The sequence below is a fragment of the Myxocyprinus asiaticus genome, chromosome 17, assembly GCF_019703515.2.
Source record: "Myxocyprinus asiaticus isolate MX2 ecotype Aquarium Trade chromosome 17, UBuf_Myxa_2, whole genome shotgun sequence".
NCBI lineage: Eukaryota > Metazoa > Chordata > Actinopteri > Cypriniformes > Catostomidae > Myxocyprinus > Myxocyprinus asiaticus.
Window position 1 is genome coordinate 26,871,877 of NC_059360.1, and position 17,169 is coordinate 26,889,045.

Genomic DNA, 17,169 nt, shown 5'->3' on the forward strand with positions numbered 1-17,169 from the left:
ATGAAATTGATTGCTCGCTTGGTTGAGCAGATGCTGTGCTAACCATAGCATAGTTACTAAACTACACTCTGTAATGCTTCCAACCAGGATGAATTTAGCAGGTTAACATTTACTTTCACTAGTTAATACATCAGGAAATAAAAGATATGAGTTACATTGACACATCTAATTTTGTTGGGTTTGCCCAATTCAACTAGTTTCTTTCTACACAAAGTGTTTGTGTTAAGATTACATCGTAATTTTAAGTTAAGAAAATGTATTTTAAACACGTGGAACCACTGTCCAGTCTTATAGGTTTTTTTTTGTTTTGAGTGCATTACAAAGTTCTTTTTATTTTGGAAATCTGTAGTTTTATCATTTGTATGAAAACTGAGAAAATAAGATTATTTACTTCACTGCATTCAGAGGAAAGAGTTTTTCTGTGGGTGTCACAATTTCAAGGAATGTTTTTTTTTTTTTAGTAGTAGTAGTTGGGGAAACTCATGCTGTAACTGGATTGTTCACATGGGATTTGTGCCTCTAATGCAAAAAAAAAATAAAAAAAATAAAAAATAATAAATTGTATTAATAAATGGGACACCAAAGTGCATCCTGTTCCTGGAAAGTGCCCACTAACAAACCACAAATGTGTGCTAATAAAGTCTCAGCAAGCCAATAAATATGCATCGCTTCGCTTTAAGTTGTCCATTACTAATGGCACTCTAGGTGCACGCATTTATCCCTCAATTGGAAACAAAACTTTTCATGCTGGTTGCAATTAACAGCTTTTGCTGTTATAGCAACACTAAGAGACAGCAATACAATGCTCATGTAAGCTTTTATATTATAAAACAGCATAACATTTATTACAGAAAATATACAAGTCACAAACAATTGTAACTCAAAATATTACCCTAAAAATAAAGCTTTAACAAAGCTATGCATTTTACAAGTAGACACGGCACCTGAGATCCCAAATTGTCTATGTCTATACTGTATATCTGTTAGACATTTCTTGAGCAGTCATGAATTCCTTAAACAAGTTTCAAAACCATTATGAGCTTCTTTATCCATTTAGAGTATTGGCCACATAAACTATGGTAAATCAGCTTTACAAAGTGCACAGATGACAAGCGCATACCTAACTTCATATTTATCAGAAGAATTAAACTAAACTATTTAAATTCTAGTTCATATTTTACACAACCTGAGACAGTTAAAGCAGCATGTAAAAAAAAACTGTAACAGTCCCTGAATAATGATAGAATCTAGAGTTTAAATTGGTTCTAAGACATATGAGTTCACTCAAAGATTTTACATTTAAGCATTTTGCTCTTTAAACATTGGCATAACAGGGTTTCCTGAAATCTAAAGCACAAAACGTGTTATTACACAAAAATTACTTTTAATAAACTCCTGAATTTAAAAACAACATATAACCCGAAGTTAAAAACTCATGCGCAACCTTTTTCTAAAAGATCTTACTCATTACCAATAAATGACTAAATTTTTCATGTTGTTGTTAGAAAACAATATCTGTTTACTCCTTAATGAGGTTCGGTTTAAATTTTCTTTCTTTTTTTTTTTTTTTTTATTAATGTATGAAGCCTTGCATCATTACACGTCATCATCTGAGAATTTGAATTTAGCGTAAACAATGAGCATAACCACAGACATGACCACACACAAGGAGCCAACCACTAAATAAGCGATGCCCAAGAACTCGTTCTTCCCTCCCATCCAGGACACGTTGCTGAAGACCACCTTCTTTCGTCCATCAAAGCTCACTACAGGGAAGTCTGAAAATGACTTGGTTAAGGAACAAACCATGTAATACTCATTCATGCTACACATTAAAGTGTTAAACACAGCTAAGACAACCACTTCTATCACAGCATGAAAGGAGACACTGAGGTTTCTTTAATGTTTGCATAGCATCTCCTTCTGAAACAAAGCTTTACCTTAAGACAGATCTCAACATCTCCTTTGACTGTCATGCCTTTTCACCAATTTACATGAGAGCATGATGCATATTCAAAACCCTCTCTTTGTTGGTTCTACATTTAGCTCTGGAGAGGCTAAACCACACCCAACCAGTAAAACCTGTTTGCCTGGATTACAAACAAACACAGGCAGTGAATTCATAATCCTGTAAAACAGGACTCAAGTCAGTGCTTCAGCTTATGGTACTGCTGTTACAGCATGTTTCCTTTGACTGATGATTTTTTTTTTAAGAACAAAAAGTACATTAAAAAAAGGCAGTCTTGAAATTGAAGTCATGAAAAAAAACAATTAAAAGGAATCATTTTTATTAAAGAAATAGTATTTACTCACCATCATATCGTTCCAAACCAGTGTAACTTTCTTTCTTCCATGGAACACAAAAGTTACATTTTTAAAGAATATCGTCGCCATTCTTTTTTATATAATAAAAGTGAATCAAGACTGGGCCTGCAAAGCACCATAAAAGAGGTCCATACGATTCCGTATTCTGCTATATTCCAAGCCTTCTGAAGTCATACGATAGCGATTGTGAGGAACAAACTGAAGGTTTGGGTTTTTTTGTACTGGAGCTTGACAGCCCCCATCTTAATTCACTCAGGATATTGTTTAAAAATTCACCTTTTGTGGTTTGGAGTGAGTAAATGTGGCTGATTTAATGACAGAATTTTTGGGTGAACTATTCCTTTAAAGTCAATAATCAGATTTTTAATAGCCAAGTATTAAATGAGTTTTGCTTTTCAGATGAAGGATACTATAATGGACTGTCAGAGAGTAGTTCCCTGCTGGGAGGCCCGCAGCATAGTCACCATCTGTGATTCTTCGGTACAGCTTCCTGAACTGAGGAAGCGCTGCTCTCCTCATCCACACAAGAAAGTCCTGGTTCAGGAAGCCATTGTTGTTCAGATCCACAAGGTCCAGCTCATATGCTGCCTTGGGCCAGTTAATGGGCTTTACTGTACCTGTAAATCAGCATTAATAAAGACAAAGAATCCAAGTTCCACCCCAAGTCCAAAAAGGGCTAAATTAATTTTGCCTTATTGACAAAATGAAGACTAGTTACCATCAAAAGCACTCGCAAAAGAGTTGTTTACAGGCAAAGGGTTCCTGTACTTTATGTTGTAATCTGTCCACCAAGAGATTCCTTTACCATCAAGAGGCACCACCTTCTTTGTACCATTGATTATTTGGTAGAGCTCAAACGTATCTTTGCACAAAAAATACAATATTAATAATTCCTGGGTACATTTTACATAAGACCATGAATGTGCAATAAATAGATGTATAAAGGCTCTGTTTACACCTGGTTTTAACATCTCGGGTGATCTGATCACAAGTCATTGGGTGAGACGGATCGTAATTTATACCTGGTTTATTTACATGCGTCTCAAATGCATCTCCTGTGACCACTTGTGATTGGTTTTTGAGGGAAGCATCTCTGAATCTGTGACTACTTACAATTTTAATCTCACTGCAAATAAGAGGTTAATTGGTATAATTTTGATCTGTGCCATTGCACATGGATGCAAGTCAAGCAAACTAAAGAAGTTCTGTGAAGTCTTGTGCATGTACAGTAAATGTGCTTTTCTAAATGTGTCAAATCAGGCAGTTCCTTTAACCAAGATGCTTTTCTTTAAAAGCCGTATGTAACCCTTGTTGTAGCACAGTGTCTGATTGACAAGTGGTAGAAGGTCCTTCATTGTTGTCACACTACAAACACTATGTGGTGCATGTGTTTCTGACTACCTCTGAATATGGTTTGTGTGATAGTCTCACAAAATGGTTTGGAACAAGTTTACAAATGTATTTAGCGCTGAAAACTGATCCGGTCACCTGAGATGTTAACACCAGGTGTAAACGGTCAAAGCTGACCATTTACAAAAGTGAAATGATACCATTGAACATGCTATTTGCTATAGCTCCACATGGAACGATGGGCTTGTTGTTGCCATCGTAGGCATACGGAGCACAGGTCTCTTGTGGACTCTTGTGGGAGGAAGATACAAAACATAACAAGGAAAGAGGGATCCATTACTTTAAAAGAAAGTCCTAAAACACTACAAGAACATTAAAAAGATCACTCTTGCCAAATGCAAACCTTGAAGTATGTTGTATCACCAGTGAGCTGATAGTAGTCTTTTGACACACCGTATTTTCTGAAGTTTTGGTAGAAATTAGACAAGCCATAGTAGAAGAAGACAGGGCCCTGTAAGAACCAGAGACATTATCAACCACTTTTTAACAAGGAGAGAGAGAATCAGACTCAACAATAATCCAAAGACTGTACCGTAAACAGTGTGCTGAGGGAGAACGTGATTTCACAGGTGCAGTTTTGTACCATATTCGTACAGCTGTAACAGGGTGAGTCCTTCTCAACGCCAGTGTAATCTGCCTGTGATATGGGAAGAAAAGGGACTATTAATCTTTAATTAATATTTCTTACCTTGCTCAGAATACCCCAGTATGACAGCCACAACCCAAGTTAACTACCACAAGATGGTGTAATGTAGAATCTAGTGTTCAGTACGTTGGAAAAAACGTACTGAACACAAAAAAGTGAAAAACAGTGTAAAATGCTATGCCATCATCCAGTCAACTCTCACCTCCAGCACTTGGATGGTCTGTGTAGTCAGAAAGAGGGCAATTCCAATGCCTATAAAGGCCAAACCAATGAGAAGAAAGCCAGGAATGACTATACCAGCAGAGAGTATGGGCTGCCATGCTGGAAGCCGTTGCTGTGTGAATGCCGTGTTGTCAGGCCGTTCTGATGTTTCTTCCTCTTTCTTCATCCTTATAGGAAATACAGGTTTACTGTATACACTTTAATTATAGATTTAATAAATAACACTCCTCTAAGGGCATAATGAAAAAGAGATCAGTCTACAGTGCAGTGAAAAAGTATTTCCCCATCCTGTTTTCTTCTGTTTTTGTGTATATCTTATACTAAATTGTTTCAAAAATTACAGCAAAATCTAACATAAAAGAAAGGCAATCTGAGTAAACACAAAATACAGTTTTCAAATGATAATGTTATTTATTGAAGCAATAATCTAAACTAAATCCACAAATCTATGACACTGCATTTATGATGGGGTTCAGCTGGACTAGACACACCCAGGCCTGATTACTGCCAGCCCTGTTCAATCAAATCAACACATAAATAGAACTTTTTCAGCAGCATGAAGTCAGCTAAAAAGGTCTCACCCAGTAGCACACTATGCCAAGGTCAAACGAAATGGATGATGATGATGATGATGATGATGATGAGGAGGAGGAGGAAAAGGGTGATTGAAAAACATCAGTCTGGGAAGGGTTATAAAGATATTTCAAAGGCTCTGGGACTCCAAAGAACCACAGTGAGAGCCATTATCTCCAAATGGAGAAAAATTGGCACAGTAGTGAACCTTCCCAGAAGTGGCCGGCCTTCCAAATTTCCTCCAGGTGCACAGTAACGACTCATCCAGGAAGTCACAAAAAATCCAAGGACAACATCCGAGGAACTGCAGGCCTCTCTTGCATCAATAAAGGTCAGTGTTCATGACTCCACTATCAGAAAGACACTGGCCAAAAATGGCATCCATGAAAGAGTGGCAAGGTGAAAACCACTGCTAACATTTAAGGCTCGTCTGAATTTTGCCAAAACACACCTTGATGATCCTCAGACCTTTTGGGAGAATGTTATGTGGACTGAGTCGAAAGTGGAAAAGTTTGGAAGAAAGGGGTCCCGTTACATCTGGCGTAAATCAAACGCAGAATTCCACAAAAAGTACATTATACCTACGGTCAAGAATGGTGGTGGTAAAGTTCTGGTGTGGGGATGCTTTGCTGCTCCAGTGCCAGGGTGACTTGCAGTAACTGAGGGGAAACATGAATTCTGCTTTCTACCAGAAAATCCTAAAGGAGAACATCCGGTCATCAGTCCATGAGTTGAAGCTAAAGCGCAACTGGATTATGCAGCAAGACAATGATCCAAAGCATAGGAGTAAGTCTACCTCTGAATAGCTCAAAAGAAGATAAATTAAAGTTTTGGAGTGGCCTAGACAAAGTCTTGACTTGAACCCTATTGAGATGCTATGGCAGGACTTTAAATGGGCAGTTCAAGCTCAAACCCCCCAGTGTGGCTGAACTAAAGCAGTTCTGCAAAGAAGGATGTTTTGAACACAATGGTGGATCAAAACATCCACCATTGTGCCTGTTCCAAAGCAATCCAAAATCACTTGCTTAAATGACTGGCGTCCTGTTGCTCTGACCCCCATCATCAGCAAATGCTTTGAGAGACTAATCAGAGATTACATCTGCTCTGTGCTGCCTCTCTCACTTGACCCATTGCAGTTTGCTTACCGCAACAACCACTCCACTGATGATGCCATTGCATCTACAATACACACTGCTCTCTCCCACCTGGAAAAAAAAGAACACTTATGTGAGAATGCTGTTTGTAGACTACAGCTCAGCATTCAACACCATAGTGCCCTCCAAGCTTGATGAGAAGCTCTGGGCTTAAATAGCTCGCTGTGCAGCTGGATACTGGACTTCCTGTCAAGCAGACGCCAGGTGGTTAGAATAGGCAGCAACATCTCATCACTGACCCTCAACACTCAGCCCACTCTTGTATTCTCTGTACACACATGACTGTGTGGCAACACATAGCTCCAATCCCATCATTAAGTTTGCTGATGACATGATGGTGGTAGGTCTGATCACTGACAATGATGAAACAGCCAACAGAGAGGAGGTGCACACTCTGACACACTGGTGTCAGGAGCACAACCTCTCCCTCAACGTCAGTAAGACAAAGGGGCTTGTGGTGGACTTCAGAAGAAAAGACAGAGAACACAGTCCCATCACCATCAATGGAGCACCAGTGGAGAGAGTCAGCAGCTTCAAGTTCCTGGGTGTCCACATCACTGAGGAACTCACATGGTCCATCCACACTGAAGCCATTGTGAAGAAGGCTCATCAGCGCCTCTTCTTCCTGAGACTGCTGAGGAAGTTTGGAATGAACCACCACATCCTCACATGGTTCTACACCAGCACTGTAGAGAGCATCCTGACTGGCTGCATCTCCGCCTGGTACGGCAATAGCAAAGCCCACAACCGCAAAGCACTACAAAGGGTGGTGCAAACTACCAGACACATCATCGGAGGCGAGCTTCCCTCCCTCCAGGACATATATACCAGGCGGTGTGTGAAAAAAGCTCGGAGGATCAGAGACTCCAGCCACCCGAGCCATGGTCTGTTCTCACTGCTACCAACAGGCAGGCGGTATCGCAGCATCAGGACCCGCACCAGCTGACTTCATGATAGCTTCTTCCCCCAAGCAATCAGACTTTTGAACTCTTGATCTCCCACGATCAAAATACATCAGCACTGCACTTTATTACCCTTACTCTTATACCTCACACCGGACTGTCATAAATTATATTATTATTATATTAGATTCTCTCTTAACAACTTACTATCAACCGACAGCCTGAATGTCAATACAGTACAATACAACCTACTGTACATTCTAAATATACTTTATTGTATTTGTGTATTGTATACTGTACAGTGTATGTTATTATTTGTATATTGTGTTGCAATTATGTGTATATTAGACTTTAATTGTGTTGTGTTAATCTGATGTTTATTATAAATTGGTATACGTCTCATCACTTTCACGACTGCTATGTTGCTCGGAACTGCACCCAAGAATTTCACACACTATTGCACTTGCGTATATGGTTGTGTGACAATAAAAGTGATTTGATTTGATTTGAATAGTGGGCCAAAATTCCACCACAGAGTTGTTAAAGACTGATCTCCAGTTATCAGAAGCATTTGGTTGCAGTTGATGCTGCTAAAGGTGGTACTGCCAGCTATTAATTAAGGGGGCAGTTAGCTTTTCACATGGGTGATATAGGTGTTGGAAAACTTTTTGCTTCAATAAAACAATATATATTTGAAAACTGTATTTTGTGTTTACTCTGGTTGCCTTTAATGTTATCTCATTTAAAGATCTGAAACCATTTGGTATGAAAAATACACAGATTAAATCAGGAAGGGGCAAATACTTTTTACAGCACTGTACATTGCAGCATATAAACAAGCAATTGTTGGTTGATTAAATGTAAGTCACAGTTCAACTTAAGTTTTAACTTAATATATTTGACTTTAAAAAGATAGGATTAATATAACATTATATTTAACACCTACATTCCTAACTTTTAGGAATTTAACATTTAATTGTAACATTTTTACATTTACATACAGATTTAACTTTTAGATGTATATGCAAGATTGAGATTTTTCCATAAAAATTGGGAGACAAATTTAATAAAATGCTCGTTTATGTACAGCTAAAAAATGGGGCAGTTTTTGTTGATTTGTTGCTGTGGCATATTTTATTTTACAAACGGCACCCCATAATGAGTTTGTCTGAATCATCTAAGAACGACACTTACTGACGTCGCAGGAAAACAGAACCGTGTTTCATGATTTGATTACTGATCACTCATTCTGAGACTCTAGACAGTGGAAACTTTAAAAATTCAAAACGGAACAGAACTCACCTTTCGGAACAGAGTATCCACAATCGGTTTGGCCTATTCCAGTAGCTTGCTGTAGAAAATCGCAAGCGAATTTATATCGACGAACAGAGCCACACCTAAACACAGTCCCTACTGCTTTACCTGTTTTGCACGCACTTTTACGATTTGCACATGCCCCTCCCAACATTCATACGTCAAAGGTCTGATGCCAAAAAATTAAACATCTTCGTCTATTGTTACTCAACATGGTTACTCAAAACTGCAGATGCGAGAGAAAAAAATCGAATAAAGTGTCTCTTATTAATTGTTATCAGCAGTTTTATCATTGTTAACCAAAGCTCACAGATTATTTTAAATATGCTATTATTTCAAATTCAATATGCTATAGATACACATTGCTGTACAGTGACCACAGTGATTAAATTGTATTCAATCCATAATCAACTGAGAATTCAAATATATTTAAATGAATTCATTAAGTCAAATTAATTCAGCCAAGTTAAGTAAATTTAGATTTGGGTCTTCATTATTATTATTATTATCATGTACAAATTTTCTTTAATTTTGCATGCAGGTGAACATTGATTGGATATCGAAAATGTGCATAAATTGAACCTGTTTGACAAAAACATTTGATTGATGAGATTTTCACCCAATCATAGTACTTGACAATTTAGATTCGCCTTCTATACGCTTGTCGCTGACTCTGATTGGCTGCACTGCTCAGGCAGGGACAGGCGTTGTGTTTCTTTGTGCTTTACTCCCCACAGCTGCGAGGAGGTAAATATACATATTATTTTGATAACCAGTGCACATTATGATAGCTTAATACGAACGTGCATCACACTATACGTGTTTAACGTTTTATATTCGATATTTCTAATATATAAACAGTAGCTGCTTAGAGTGAGCTGCAGTTTGCTAATAAAGGAAAAGAGGTCGTGCCGCTAGCAATAGCATATTAGCTAACGAGCGCATAAGCTTATCAGCTCATATCTCTTTACAGCTTCGAAATAATTTATTCTTTATATTCTCTATACTTGATAAAATGTTAGTTCTTTTTATTATTATTGTCTTTCATAAATTAGTGCAGCGTTATAGTGGTTAGCTGCTAACGCCAATAACACGGTAAACTTGTTAATTACATCCAGAATACTGCTTTATTGTATTCCTAACTGATTAAAGGAGCCCGATCGTAAGTTTAAAAGCTAATTAATTTGTGAGAATTAGGGTTGCCACAGTGTACGGTGTTACCAGTTTTACTCGGTACAAAAGACAACACCGGTGTGAAATTTATTAACAGAGAAAATGGGGAAACATTATGAATGGAGCTTCCAATATCAATACAATAGCCTAACTAATATAATAGCCTTAAATAAAGAATAGTTGCCTAATGAAGAGTTTGCGACCCCTGATAAATGATCCTAAATAATGCATTGAAAGCCAGATGTTCGTTACAAACGGATCAAATTGACAGAAGACGTTAATTTGCAGGTAGCAAATATAATGTGCATGGTGGGTAACTGTAAGACGTCTCGGATTCGGAATGACACAAGAAATGCTGTTAGACACACAGACACGCGCTTGAAGAAGCGTCAGTCCATCTCAAGTGGTCCAATAATTGTAAAGTTGTTTGCTTCCATTTTTTTATTTTCCCCCACATTTTTTTGAGTGATTACCTCTAAGTATTGGTATTGCAAAACCACCAGTTTTTTATATTACTTGGTTTAACCACGACGGCCATCTTTGCGTCATGGCACACAACAAATTTTGGTTATACAGAGGTTTACAGAAACCTCAATATCTCGGCTCAGTATAGTCTGAGCTCTTTGGAACAAAAACTGACCTCTAGAGTACATTACAAGGTACATGTACATGTATAAACATTTTGCACATTCTTGTTACTTAGACTTAAGTCCTAATGTAATGCTCAAGATTGCTCAAAGTTCCACTTTTAGGGTCAGTTTATAATGGGAAGGGAAGTCTTAATTTTTTTAGGGGGTACCTAGGTAAGTATAATGTGCATGCAGAACATTTTAAGTTTGAGACTTACAGGGCCAGAAAGTGCCATTTTTAAAAAACAATTTTTTTTTTTTTAATTCCCCTCACTTTCGGGTTGAATATCTCTGGTGGGGGACCAGATAGGAACCTGACATTTTCACAGAAATAAGTCCTCTATAGTAGCAATTTTGAGTTTGAGATTCCACAAGTTACAGAGCTGGGGCTAGTAGAAATCTGGTGAAAAGCCTACTTTATTCATGCATTTTGAGAAATGAACAGATGTAATATAAGCATAACAAATAACAAAAATGAACAGTATTTTACAGTAATTATGTTTATGACTGACATACAATAGCTTATGCTTGTCATTGAGGTCTAAATTGTTACTCTTGATATTGCAAAAGTAGTAACCCCACTTTTACTTACAATTGTGTATAATTATGCAGATTGTTTGTCGTTCTTACCATCATGAATAGTGATCAAGTGTGAGATGGGTTTTATGTGTGCAGTCCACAGTAGTACACGGCTAACTTGCTCAATAACTCTCTAATACACCCGGTAATGTCCTACTGGGAGTCAGCCTCTGTTTTCCGTTCATATCTCTGCTGAAAAAAGTTAGGCTACACCCATTCCAGCAAAAGATGACTAACTTAGATGCACTACATGTCTTTTACTTGAAGCTTTGTTAGGTTCACAATAATCAACAGTGTACTTGTAAGAAAGCTACAAAATTAAAACTTAACTGTGAAACGTCCTGCTCAAGTCGTGCTTGCGAAGGTGGTTCGGGTCGATCAGTTTGTTCTTCCAAACTTTCATTATTTCATTCATTATCAGACTCGGGCTAGAGCTGGTACGGCAAAAACTGACGCCACTGTTACTATAGTTACAGTAGTGTTTACAGCTGCTCAGGAAGCCCCTGAAACTCAGTTATGGTAAGGGCCGTTGCATTTCCGACACGCTCTACACGGTTGACCAATCACAACAGACTAGGCAAGCTGACCAATCAGAGCCGACATGGCTTTTCGGAAAGGAGGGCTTTAAAGAGACAGGTGGTAAATCAGAGCATTTGAGCCAGAGGAAGAAGAAAGGGGAAAAGAAATGTACAGTATGAGAAAAATTTGTTTTTTGAACGTTAAAGCCTGTAGACCTATTCTAGTAGACCCCAAAATAAAATTATGAACCTGTAAATTAACATAATATGGGCTCTTTAAGTTCACTTATGTAATTAAAGTTATGTTGACTGTTCTGCTGGTTCCCGCCTCCTTGCCCATCTTTTACCTGTTACATATACAAAAACACATTCACGTCGAACCATGATTTATATTTAAGTTTTTATTATCATCATTATAATTATGTTTACATTTATAATTGTTTTTAGATCTTTATTTGTATTAGTAATTTTCCACCTATTGTCATAGACGGATACTTGCATGACGGTAAATGGAAAGGTGGTTCTATATGTTTTTATTTTTTTGACCACTTCATAATTTTAATTGCCTTTTCATTTCGTTTGAAGTGCAATTTGAATTTAGAAATGTCTTTGGTTTAAGTTTTTCATTTTTTAAATAAATTAATGCAATTTTCAATGTAAAATCACTAAAGCAAGAATATTCACTGATCCCTCAGCCAGGGAGTTGACGATGTAATTGGATATTGTAATATATATATATATATATATATTTAATAAAAATGCCGTGAACATAATTCTTGCATATCGCTCAGTCCTAGGAGGGAACAAAATTATGTACACACATTCATAGTCATTACCCTTCTGAAGCAGCTAAATTGGGTTTTGGGATAAAGGGTAATAAAACACCAACATTAAATCTGCAACAACCCACAGTAAGCGACGTATTCGATTTCATTATTGATTTCAAACTTGAACTTTATTTATTTGAACACAAAATTCAAATGAAACTGAAAAAAATTAAGTGCAATTAAAATGTGTGATGTTCAACTTTTTGAAAGATGGCTTTACAACAGTTGTGAAGGGCAACATCTCTCTGGCAACAAACCAATTTCATCTGTGCATTATCTCCATCATGGGCTACCGGTTGAGTATTTCGTTGTCCGGGCAAATGCATCACTTTATTGTGGGTTGTTGCGGGTTCAATGTTGGTGTTTTATTACCTTTCATCCCAGGACCCAGTTTAGCTGCTTCAGAAGGGTAAAGACTTTGAATGTGTGTAAATTAATTTGTTTTGTTCCCTCCTAGGCCTGGGTGATATGCAAGAAATATGTTCATGATATTTGTATTAAAAAAAAATTTGTTTTACGATATTTAATTCCATTATCAACTCCCCGGCTGAGGGATCAGTGAATATTCTTGCTTTAGTGATTTTGCATTGAAAGTTAAATTCATTTATTTAAAAAATGAAAAACTTAAACCAAAGACATTTCTAAATTCAAATTGCATTCAAACTAAATGAAAACGCAGTTAAAATAAAGTGGTCAAATAATAATAATTAAAAAAAAATCATATAACCATAAATATTGCATTTGCCTTCATGCAAGTATCCGTCTATGACAACAGGCGGAAAATTACTAATACAAATTAAGATCTAAAAACAATTATAAATGTAAACATAATAATTATAATGATAATAAACACTGAAATATAAATCATGGTTCGAGATGAATGTGTTTTTGGATTATTTTATGATTTAATCACAGATGTATAGGCAATATATATAAAGTGACCCTGCAGAGTTGCGCTCACAACAAACTGCAGTGTGAAAATAAATCGAACGGAACTCAAAGCACCTCCTGAGGTGAGATGGTCTGAGGTCATTTGCAGATTCTCAAAGACGATACTATTCTTGCAACAAAAAAAATCAGAAGACTGAAACAAAGAAAGAGTGAGAATCTTTTACATGCATGTGTTCCATGAGACTGCATGCCTCCGAGCAAACAGCATGTCAGACATGCGCATAGACTGCTTTTCTGTCATCTGTTCTTAAAAATATAATAAAGTGTGTTTCTTCAAGCATGTGTCTGTCTGTCTAACAGCATTTCTTTTGTCATTCCGAATCCAAGATGTCTTACAGTTACCCACCATGCACATTATATTCGCTACCTGCAATTAAACGTCTTCTGTCAATTTGATACGTTTGTAATGAACATCTGGCTTTCAGTGCGTTATTTAGGTTAATTTATCATGGGTCACAAATTATTTGTTAGGCTATTGTATTGATATTGGAAGTTCCATTCATAATGTTTCCCCATTTTACCCGGTAAAACTGGGTAATACCGTACACTGTAGCAGTGTGTATATATATATATATATATATATATATATATATATATATATATATATATATATATATATATATATATATATATATATACAGGTGCATCTCAATAAATTAATGTCATGGAAAAGTTCATTTATTTCAGTAATTCAACTCAAATTGTGAAACTCGTGTATTAAATAAATTCAGTGCACACAGACTGAAGTAGTTTAAGTCTTTGGTTCTTTTAATTGTGATGATTTTGGCTCACATTTAACAAAAACCCACCAATTCACTATCTCAAAAAATTAGAATATGGTGAGATGCCAATCAGCTAATCAACTCAAAACACCTGCAAAGGTTTCCTGAGCCTTCAAAATGGTCTCTCAGTTTGGTTCACTAGGCTACACAATCATGGGGAAGACTGCTGATCTGACAGTTGTCCAGAAGACAATCATTGACACCCTTCACAAGGAGGGTAAGCCACAAACATTCATTGCCAAAGAAGCTGGCTGTTCACAGAGTGCTGTATCCAAGCATGTTAACAGAAAGTTGAGTGGAAGGAAAACGTGTGGAAGAAAAAGATGCACAACCAACCAAGAGAACCGCAGCCTTATGAGGATTGTCAAGCAAAATCGATTCAAGAATTTGGGTGAACTTCACAAGGAATGGACAGAGGCTGGGGTCAAGGCATCAAGAGCCACCACACACAGACGTGTCAAGGAATTTGGCTACAGTTGTCGTATTCCTCTTGTTAAGCCACTCCTGAACCACAGACAACGTCAGAGGCGTCTTACCTGGACTAAGGAGAAGAAGAACTGGACTGTTGCCCAGTGGTCCAAAGTCCTCTTTTCAGATGAGAGCAAGTTTTGTATTTCATTTGGAAACCAAGGTCCTAGAGTCTGGAGGAAGGGTGGAGAAGCTCATAGCCCAAGTTGCTTGAAGTCCAGTGTTAAGTTTCCACAGTCAGTGATGATTTGGGGTGCGATGTCATCTGCTGGTGTTGGTCCATTGTGTTTTTTGAAAACCAAAGTCACTGCACCCGTTTACCAAGAAATTTTGGAGCACTTCATGCTTCCTTCTGCTGACCAGCTTTTTAAAGATGCTGATTTCATTTTCCAGCAGGATTTGGCACCTGCCCACACTGCCAAAAGCACCAAAAGTTGGTTAAATGACCATGGTGTTGGTGTGCTTAACTGGCCAGCAAACTCACCAGACCTGAACCCCATAGAGAATCTATGGGGTATTGTCAAGAGGAAAATGAGAAACAAGAGACCAAAAAATGCAGATGAGCTGAAGGCCACTGTCAAAGAAACCTGGGCTTCCATACCACCTCGGCAGTGCCACAAACTGATCACCTCCATGCCACGCCAAATTGAGGCAGTAATTAAAGCAAAAGCAGCCCCTACCAAGTATTGAGTACATATACAGTAAATGAACATACTTTCCAGAAGTCCAACAATTCACTAAAAATGTTTTTTTTATTGGTCTTATGATGTATTCTAATTTTTTGAGATAGTGAATTGGCGGGTTTTTGTTAAATGTGAGCCAAAATCATCACAATTAAAAGAACCAAAGACTTAAACTACTTCAGTCTGTGTGCACTGAATTTATTTAATACACGAGTTTCACAATTTGAGCTGAATTACTGAAATAAATGAACTTTTCCACGACATTCTAATTTATTGAGATGCACCTGTGTATATATATATATATATATATATATATATATATATATATATATATATAAAATTTAAAAGGAAACATTTTTATAGTAAGAATGTTAGTTAATGGGATAGTTCACCTAATAATGAAAATTCTCTCATCATTTTCTCATGCTCATGCCATCCCAGATGTGTATAACTCTTTCTTCTGCTGAAGACAAATGATGATTATTTAGAAAAAGTATCTCAGCACTGTGGATGAGAGACAGATCAATATTTATGTCCTTGGCTTTTTTACTACAAATCTCCACGTTCACTTTCAGATGTGAAAGTGAAACTAAACGTGCCACATGTGATTTACAGATGTGAATGTGAAAGTGGAGATTTATAATAAAAAAAGGGCTTAAATATTGATCTGTTTCTCACCCACACCTATCATATTACTTTTGAAGACATGGATTAAACCACTGGAGTCTTATGGATTTATTTTATGCTGCCCTTATGTGCTTTTTTGGAGCGTCAAAGTTCTGGCCACCATTCACTTGCATTGTATGGACATACAGAGCTGAGATATTCTTCTAAAAATCTTAATTTGTGTTCTGCAGAAGTAGGAAAGTCATACACATCTGGGATGGCATGAGGGTGAGGAAATGATGAAAATTTTAATTTTTGGGTCAACTATCCCTCTTAGTAATTATTTTAAACATAAGGGGTTTCTAATATAGATCAGTTCTGTTGTCACTGATTGTCAGCTAACAAACACCATGAGTGTTCAACATCACATATTCCAGAGATGTGTTCAAAAACGAGAGAGATATCCAAAATTAGCACCAAAAGTCCTCCAGTAATAAGTCATAAATATTTGTTCACCCCCTTTAGCATTTTGCGCTGAAGTAGATCACTAAAAAGCATTTGCGTGAAGGCATTTCAATGCCGTCACTGCAGGATAAACAGTTTTTTCCTATAAATACTGTTGTCAAGATGAGTACAAATGTCTGAGCTATTCAAGAAACTGGACAGATTCGCAGCGTGTTGAATAGCTAACTCTCAAGTGAGATTGTGAGCGAGCATGTTTTATTGACAGACCGTGCGTGAGCGTACATGTACGGCGTATGAATGCGCACGCAGACCAACCGCCACTCTCATAACATCAGCCATGCTCAGGTATTATTTGTTGATTTAATTTTTTTTATTTGTAACATCCTCTTGCAGTTGAAATCCCTCTCTAATGCAATTCAGCAATGTAGAGAACTAGTGTAAATCCTCATGAAAATGCACACCTCACAATTTATACAGATTTCTTAGGCTGCTGATAAATATAATTCTGATGATTATATCACAATGTGGGCCACAAAAGGTTGCTCGAGGGCCGCATGTTGAGTAGCGCTGGTGTACAATCAGCGTAAATATACATAATTTGCACACATCTCTCAGCTCATAGCCGAAAATCTGGCCTTCATCCATCCCTGTTGTTGGGAGCAATTGCACAAGAGTGAGAATAAACCTCTTTTGATGCCCTGTGATAGAAAACAGGCCATTTATGACTTTGGTAAAAACTAGTGCTGTCAGTCGATTAAATTTTTAATCGCGATTAATCACATAATTTTTTGTAGTTAATCGTGATTAATTGCAGATTTTGAAAATGCTGAAATTTGACACTGCAATCATGAAGCTGTGTTCATGATTTGCATCGGATCAGCGGCGCTTTGAACGCTTTGAGCACCTGCAGACAAAACGTGTCTCTGCGTTTTCGTGATAGTT

The 17,169-nt window shown here is 37.2% G+C and overlaps 2 protein-coding genes across 3 annotated transcripts in view; one reads left to right on the plus strand and one right to left on the minus strand.

Annotated features, from left to right (window-relative positions):
• Positions 1–774: 774 nt before the first annotated feature.
• Positions 775–8,669, minus strand: LOC127455108 (cell cycle control protein 50B-like). The gene is made up of 8 exons (XM_051722706.1): positions 8,535–8,669; positions 4,584–4,770; positions 4,268–4,372; positions 4,079–4,186; positions 3,876–3,966; positions 3,044–3,187; positions 2,736–2,942; positions 775–1,778 (listed from the first exon to the last, which is right to left on the minus strand). The coding sequence occupies exons 2-8, from the start codon at positions 4,767–4,769 to the stop codon at positions 1,597–1,599; spliced, it is 1,023 nt and encodes a 340-aa protein (XP_051578666.1). The 5' UTR covers position 4,770; positions 8,535–8,669; the 3' UTR covers positions 775–1,596.
• A 554-nt stretch (positions 8,670–9,223) lies between these two features.
• LOC127455097 (lysine-specific histone demethylase 1A-like) overlaps positions 9,224–17,169 on the plus strand; it is a 46,129-nt gene continuing 38,183 nt past the window's right edge. For both annotated transcript variants that reach the window (XM_051722682.1, XM_051722681.1), the window contains exon 1: positions 9,224–9,293. The gene's annotated coding sequence lies outside the window, so the exon portion shown is untranslated. The remainder of the gene's footprint in view (positions 9,294–17,169) is intronic.